The 7824-nt window shown below is 37.7% G+C and overlaps 1 protein-coding gene across 2 annotated transcripts; it reads right to left on the bottom strand.

Annotated features, from left to right (window-relative positions):
* Positions 1 to 996: 996 nt before the first annotated feature.
* On the bottom strand, positions 997 to 7033 carry LOC131028308 (disease resistance protein RUN1). 2 transcript variants are annotated; one of them, XM_057958562.2, is made up of 8 exons: positions 6821 to 7033; positions 6639 to 6731; positions 5166 to 5454; positions 4875 to 5071; positions 3701 to 4792; positions 3288 to 3527; positions 2149 to 3203; positions 997 to 2062 (listed from the first exon to the last, which is right to left on the bottom strand). In XM_057958562.2, the coding sequence occupies exons 5-7, from the start codon at positions 4349 to 4351 to the stop codon at positions 2727 to 2729; spliced, it is 1368 nt and encodes a 455-aa protein (XP_057814545.2). In that variant the 5' UTR covers positions 4352 to 4792; positions 4875 to 5071; positions 5166 to 5454; positions 6639 to 6731; positions 6821 to 7033; the 3' UTR covers positions 997 to 2062; positions 2149 to 2726. The 2 variants fall into 2 exon arrangements, with proteins under 2 accessions (XP_057814545.2, XP_059065397.1); XM_059209414.1 differs by having other exon boundaries at positions 3701 to 4789.
* Between the last annotated feature and the right edge of the window lie 791 nt (positions 7034 to 7824).

Below are 7824 nucleotides of genomic sequence, written 5' to 3'. Positions count from 1 at the left end.
GGTAGATGGATCGACTTTCATATGGACTCGATAACCAATGTAGGTACAAAAGAAGAAGGGCACAATGATGAGAAAAATGTGTGTGCATTACAAATTAGCTTCCCCATTTTGTGAGGTTCATGGTAAGCCAAAATCATTTGAGTGCAAAGTTTTGTGATCAGTAGAAACCACTAGTATGTGAAGTTTATGGTCAGTAGAAACCACTTAAATACAAAGTTTATGGTCACCTAAAACTCATGTGTGAGAAGAGTTTGTGGCTAGCTAGAAACCACTTGAGAAGTCTATTGGTTAGGGTTAAGCCGTAAAAATCGAAGATATTATGATGAGAGGAAGTCAGAAGACTGAAGTAGCACATTAAAGTTCATTTAAGCACAAGTTGTATAACCATTGTAAATGGGTATCTAATAAGGCTTTAAGCCAGAACCCATCTTAAATAAGATTATTGAAGGATATTTAATTAATTAGCATATGTGATCAAAATTAAGGGGGAGTTTGTTGGCGTTAATTTCTTCCCAATCTACCTAAGCAATTATAATGGAAGTTTCTAAATCTGTTAAGTATTAAAACCCGAAAGTCAATAGTCTATGCATGTACCTTGACTGCATTGCCTCTAAACAGTTCCAAGACCTCTATAAATAAGAGGCATTTGTATATATTTTGTACTCCATGTTGAGTTCAGCTCAACAGAGCTGTAAGGGGCTGTGGAATTCAGTTGTATGTAATGAGCTGAAGCTCAGATATTAGTTGTAATGATTTTGTTGGTGAATATAAATTTCATGTTTATTTCTGCCCCTGTTTTCTACACCACCACAGTAATAGCTGACGGCACAATGAAATAAGGGAGGGCAGGAAATTATAGAATGCTGGCTCTGATACTAAAACAAAGATATAAAAACAGAAGTAAAAGAAAATAATAGAATAACAGAAATAAAACACAGAGAACAGAACTTACTGGTAATTCTATTGATCAATTGATAATTATTTACACAAACAAGAAAAGACAATAACTTTCATATTAATCAGAATAAACTATTACAAGATTATCATCCGAGCTTCAGCTCTTTCAAACATAGTTTAAACTTACAACTTCTAACTTGCAGCTTCGGACATATCGTACAGCTCTACAGAGCTAAACTCTGTTCTACTGAGAGAATGAGTTCCAAAGCACAAATCCATACAATATATAGAAAACCTACAATCTATGGAGGTGAAACAACAAACATAAAATAGGTATTGTTTATAAAACTACCCACAAACCGTGAGAGACCAATTGATGGGATAGGTGACAGTTTGGAGAAGAGATTGAAATCAATTTGAATCTTGCTGAGATTTGATATCAATAGTCATGCTGCAGATACGAATGTGCATACGGATGACATAAGACATGACAGGAAAGGCGGTGAGGAGTTGGGATTATTTCCAACACGGAAGAGTTCTGAATTGAGTTGAATAATCTAGAAAAGCTGCCGGTATAATCTATCATTGCTTCAAACTCATTGACCCCTGCTTCCTGAGGGAATATTATCTCCCATCCTTCCACCTTCCTTTCCCCTCCGCCATCGCCCGCAGACACGCTCGTACCTGCAATCAGAGTGTGAGCAGCATGCCAAGGATAAAATTCATATTTACCTTTGTTCAACAATTGGTAAACAGCAAAAGCAAATATTTGGCGCGTTTTATCATCAGGAGGTTTCCAGGCATAAGTGCCAGGAGATAGGAGTGGCAAAGTTTGATCAACAAGTTGTTCATTTTTCTCCCTTAATTCCCCAACCTGCACGTACATGATCTGAAAGCCTTTGGACTGAAGTTCTGCACATTTATTCTTCACAATTTCTAGGGCCTCGCTTTTTGAAGAAGATGAGAGATCGCACTTTGTGAGCAACAGAGCAAGCTTTACTTGAGAAGACAGAAAGGAAGAGGGGGACGACTCTTCCAATTTTCCACCTATATCAACATGCAAGAAACTACTCTTATAATGGAATAATGCAGTGTTAATATTTTCTCTAAGCCATTTATCATCTTCGTATTCAGCTACTGAATCTGAACAACACGTGTCGTCCTCCTGCAAACAAAGGTTGATGTTTGAAGTAAGACTGCGTTTCACAACAAATATTGTGTCTTTGAAACAAGCATGTGTACGTATATTACCTCACAGCCAAGTATGGTCTTCTTCTTTTGCGACACTATCAATGTGTGCTGGCTCTTTACTTGTTGCCACCGGTTCATCAGCCTGGGACTTCTTGTTATATTCAATGTCATCAAGTTCTTCATCTGAACTAGTAAGTCGATTGTCATCTCCTCTAATCTAGGGCATCCTGCTAATACCAGTGCTGCTACTGATGTCAAGCAATGAAAATCAGGACAAAGTTTCTTCAGTGATCTGAAATGTATGAGGCTCAATCTTTCCAAACAGTTGAGCTGTCCAAACTAATCAGGAAGACTCAACATATTGTTTGGACCAGATATATACAACTGTTTCAAATGGCATAGCTGACCGAAGGACTGAGGAAGAGTCACTAACTCAGGACATCTTTGTAACTTCAAATATTCTAAAGAAGATAGACTGCCGAAGTCTTCTGGCAATGCAATTAATTCGTCACAAAAAATCAAGTATAAAATACGCAAAGACTTGAGCTTGCCGAAGCCATTGGGAAGGCTTACTAGGGGACACATCAGCAATACCAGTTCTTGTAAAGCAAATAAATCACCAAAGTTTTCTGGAAATGTTATATTGTTGTACACCAATATAACCCTAAAATACGCAGTGACTCAAGCTTACCGAAGCTCGCTGGAAGGTTAACTAGGTGACAACAAGAAAAATGCAGTTCTTCTAAAGCAGATAAATTTCCAAACCTTTCTGGCAATTCAGTAAGAATTCCCTCCTCTATTCTTAGAAAACGTAAACATTTAAGTTCACAAAAGCTTTCAGGAAGGCTTTGAAGTTTAGTACAATATTTTAGGCTTAAACCTTCCAAAGCAGTAAGGTTGCCAAAGCTGTCAGGTAATGTGGCGAGGTTTAATTTTAATTCTAAAAATCGTAAACATTGGAGTTGAGTAAAAGTGGCAGGGAGCATCAACTGGCGGCGAGAGGAAAATTTTAAATTCAGCTCTTCCAGTGAAGACAAGTTGCAGACACTTTCAAGCAATCCAGCCCGTATACCTGAATTACTACGTAGTTCCAAAAGCCGTAATGACGAAGGAAGCTGCAGATACAATAGTTCATTTCAAAGAAAAATTATACGAAACTAAAAAAATAAAATAAAAAATATTACTAGTGAAGAACTTGCCTGAGAAACACCATAAGGAACGTTACCAACTAGGAACGCCAGCTTCTTTGCATTTTTAACATCCACTGGTAAATCATGGCCATTCAGATACCTTAAACTTTCAAAGTTTTCTCTGCACACTCCGTTGACCTTAACCTTCTGGCCAAAGTGGAGAATTCTCGATCTACTCATTGTGGATGCAAAACGCTCCGACTCAACATTGAGTTTAACTTTGTCCGAAAGCCAGATCCCTTTTAGTTTCTGTGTGGCCAAGCCATGTACATGATATTTATGCTCACGAAAATATTATATATTATCCAAGCTTTATAGATAAACTCTATTGTCCGGACAGGATTCTCAAAAACTAGAAAATAAATATTGTAAAAATCAGAGGGTTAATCTTCGTAAACAGCAGAAAATTATCCATATCATACCTGCCTACATTCGAAGGCCTTGGAAATGGAGTTTACATCATCCAGTATTCTATCAGAATTCGACAGCTTCCTCCCTCTTGCTCTGACTGTATCCACAACTTTCACAGTGCCTGTCTGATAGTCCACATCTTTCACAAACTTCTCCAACTCTACCCATTTTGGTCGAACTCCAGTATCTCGTTTCAACTTGTCCTCACGACACAAGTGTACCAGTCCCGCATTCTCTAGTGCTTCAAGATTGTCCATTCCAACAACATAAGAGACAATTCGCCATGGCAAGTTGTTGAGAAAGAAAACAATGTCCAGAAACGCCTCTTTCTGACTGGACTCTTTGAAACTGTTATATACAACATCCACTACACGTTCACACATTTCTCCTTCTCCTTCTGTTAAAGATTTCTTGAGAGATGTGACCAATTCTTTACAGGTGGCCGTGTCCTCAACGTGTTCTCTCAATTTGGATCCAATTAAGTCCAATATGAGAGGAATACCACCGCATTTTTCAACAAGGCCGTCGATATCAAAGCTTTCTGGGAATGACTGGTCGGCGTTTCCGAGAGCCGTCTTGCACAAAAGCTGTTTTGATTGCGCGGGAGAAAGAAACCCTACACAGTATTCATTGCGTTCAATAATACTTGGTTGCAACAACATGCTGGTCTCGTCCAACCTTCCGGTGGTGACAAGAATCTTCGTGTGCTTTGGGAGGCTGAGCAAAATCCCGCGGCAGAAGTTTTTCTAGGTCGCTTCCTTTCAAAGCATTATTGATAAACATAAACACAGGCTGAGTAACTCTTTTAAAAAACCTTCCCAAATACGCTTGACCATCAACACTGCATCTTAAGGCACGTCGTTCGTTAAACAAATCATGCAGAATCTGCTGCTGCAGCACCATGAGATGATTCTCGGAAGAGCTTTCCTCCATATCGATCCTGCACAATTTATAAGATGTAAGATCAAGCTTGCTGTACACAGCAGTAGCCAGGGTTGTCTTCCCGACGCCGGCGGCACCGTAAACAACCACGGCTGTTCTTGAAGGTTTAACGTCCATCTTCAGAAGCCGAATTACTTCATCTCGTGCATCTTCGATGTCTACTGCCACATCGAAGTCAAAATATCCAGATTAATATCTACATGTTATTTGATCTCTTAATCTAAGATACAATTATGTGTATACCTGCATTGGGATATTGTCCCTGTGATGGGGGAATAACCTTAGGGATCCGATCCACTACACCCATTATTGCTGCGAAACTGAGATCTTGGTACTTGCAGGCCAGTCCTGTTTGATAACTTTGCAAATCCTTGGCGTCCACAGAAGAAGAAAATATCCTAGTTTTCAAATCCTTGTCTTCCACAGAAGAAGAAAATATCCTAGACCATTGCAAACATTGAATTTTGTGAGTAACAAAAGAAAATATCATTGGTGTAGCTCCTTAAAACTTTTCTAATTTTATTTTGTGTTTACCGATAAATTTTGTCAGAATGCATTTGTGAAATGAACCACGTCATTCAACTTCTGCTTTTCTTCTGGTAGATTGTCATTCAACTGCCTCACATGCTTGGGCAGTTCGCACATATACTTGAGGAGTTTTATATATTCACTCTTGTTGCTGCTGATCTGATCAATCTGGTCAAGTATATATCCTAATACAGAAGCACCGGCTCCCAACCAAGGTGTTTTTCTTACTCCTTTCAATACATCAATAACAACTTTTCTGGTTACAGCAGTAAGCTTATGCCTATAACAAACAAATCTGCAAATGCAAAGGATGGGAATATGATCAAAGAGCGAAATTTTAGATTTTTGAAATTATTGTGAGAACTAAAAACAGTTGTCCTCACAAGTAAATGCATCATCAATGAAAAGATCAAACGCAACAAAATAATGAATCCCAATCTTAATAATTTAATAATAACATTTAAAATAAAATACAAACAGAACACCCTTGTTAAATTTTTATGGATCAGTTGGGATCAAATTTAGGACCTTCCATTTGTTGCTGCGTGTTCTACCATTCATCAGTTAACAATCAAATTCTGGCCTTTCCATTCGTTGCTGTGTGCCCTACCACTGAAGAGTTAGGGGTAATATTTATGACCTCCCATTTGTTGTTGTATACCCTAGTTCTGCTATGATAGGTGACAAATTTAAGACATTCCATCTGGTGTTGTTTGTTCTGTTACTGAGCGACTAGCCTTTTTAAGACTAGCCCATCTTCTCATAAAAAAGACATAGCAGGATTAAAGATGAACTGACTACAAAGGGTCAATAGTTCAGTTGTAGATCATTTCTGCAACAAATGAAAGTTCAAATTCTAATTGGTCCATGAAAAGCTCAGTATGATATCAAAGTCAACTCAGGTTAGGAGCCCCAAGTATCTATATAGTGGTTCAATAGAATCTTCAATCTAGAAAAGGTTGGGAGCCCCAAACATTTACAGAGTGGCTTTAAGGCGGATGTTGAAAATAAGTCATATTTAGACCAAAGAAAGACTGACTGACTGCATAAGAGCCAATAGCTCAGTAATAGAAATAAAAGGCCTTAGATTCAAGTTCTAAGTGATGAATGAAAATTCAACACATCTCTAATTAGAGCATGGTTTATTCTCCAACAGCCTCTTTTTGCCACATTGTAAGTACTCAAGGATCATAAGTTGGCTTGGTTATCCCTTGGCTGTGATACTGTGCTAAACTATCTATGGATCACTCAGAAGTTGAATCTAAGACCTCAAATCTGCTATTAGAATATTGTACAGCTAAACTACAATCTCTTGATGACCATCAATCATTCTCTATCTTTAAATAGAAAGAATGCTAAAAAGAAAAACAAATAAAAATACAAATAAACAAGACAGTCAACAGACTGCCATGGGAAATACAAATACCAAAACATTAGAGTCGGCCAGAGCTGAACCAAAAGGCCATAATATTTCCATACCTTGAACTTGCTGTGAACACGCTCCAAAATGCTCTGTAGTAGATCACCGCCAAGTTTAATGCAGGTTTGGAATGTATTTGGGAGTCGTTCTGGCTGAAAACAAAAACATAAAAGTTAATGTAGTCTTTAAGGTTGTGAAAATAATGAAAATCAATGCAGAAAATAATCTGAACTGTGCTTACGCTTTTGGTTTCGATGCCTCGCAGGCATTCCTGGATACAAGCGATTAACTCATCGATCTGGTTGATGTCTTGTACAAGAGATAAACGAGAGCTAATATCCAAAAGCATTGGCATTTTCCGAATGAGGTACAGAAGAACATACATTTTCCATTTTTTCCAAAGTAGTAAAAGATAGTCCAGAAAGCCGAGAGAGATAGGCTGTATGTGATTTGAGAAAAGAAGAGGGTAATCTGTTTTATAGCTAGAAAACGAGTATAACATGTTAAATAGGTGTCACTTGCAAATACCTCTGGCCTCTCACTACAGTCAAAAGATTCCTTACCTAAAATTGCTTAAGATTATTTAGGCTTCCCATTACCATCGCTTGTTTGCAAATCCAACCAATTAATAAAATGTTAAGAGATGTATGGTGAATTGCCACAAGTGATTACATGACCTTTTTTGGTTCTATTCTATTGAGATGATAACGATGCTGCACAATTAACAAAAGACAGCATAATATTCATGCATTTCTTATTTCTGTAAACTTTTGGTTTGCTTCAATTTAAAAAAGACTGCATAACATTTCAGGAACAAGAGAAAGCATTTCTCTGTTGCCTCAGCCTTAGTCTTCCATATTTGAGCACTCAACTTCCACCATACTTTCTCTTGAAAGCTACATCTCCATTTCTAGTTTAGTCTGGGATTAAGATGTAATCTAGTTTAAAAAATCAGATTAAAGGGTTCTTTGTCTTTGTGAGATCTTGGTTCCAATGGAGCTTATAATGAAGATCTGCTTTACTCTACATTCTGGTTTTTTCAAACATTGGGTATGGCTTTTGAAATTTCATTTCTCTTGCTTTCTTCGTAAAAAGATTTATTCGAACCTCCTTCCAAAATTGAAATGATCTACATTCAATTTTGATGTGCACACATGTCAACTAGGAAACAAGAGATCAAAAGTCAAGGATTGCTCCCAGATAATAAGCACTGAAGTTTTTCTTGTAAAGGTTTAACTTAGACAT

Source organism: Cryptomeria japonica, chromosome 7 (genome assembly GCF_030272615.1).
Source record: "Cryptomeria japonica chromosome 7, Sugi_1.0, whole genome shotgun sequence".
NCBI lineage: Eukaryota > Viridiplantae > Streptophyta > Pinopsida > Cupressales > Cupressaceae > Cryptomeria > Cryptomeria japonica.
The sequence above is the reverse complement of the archived record's forward strand: the minus strand, read 5'-3'. Positions and strand labels throughout refer to the sequence as shown.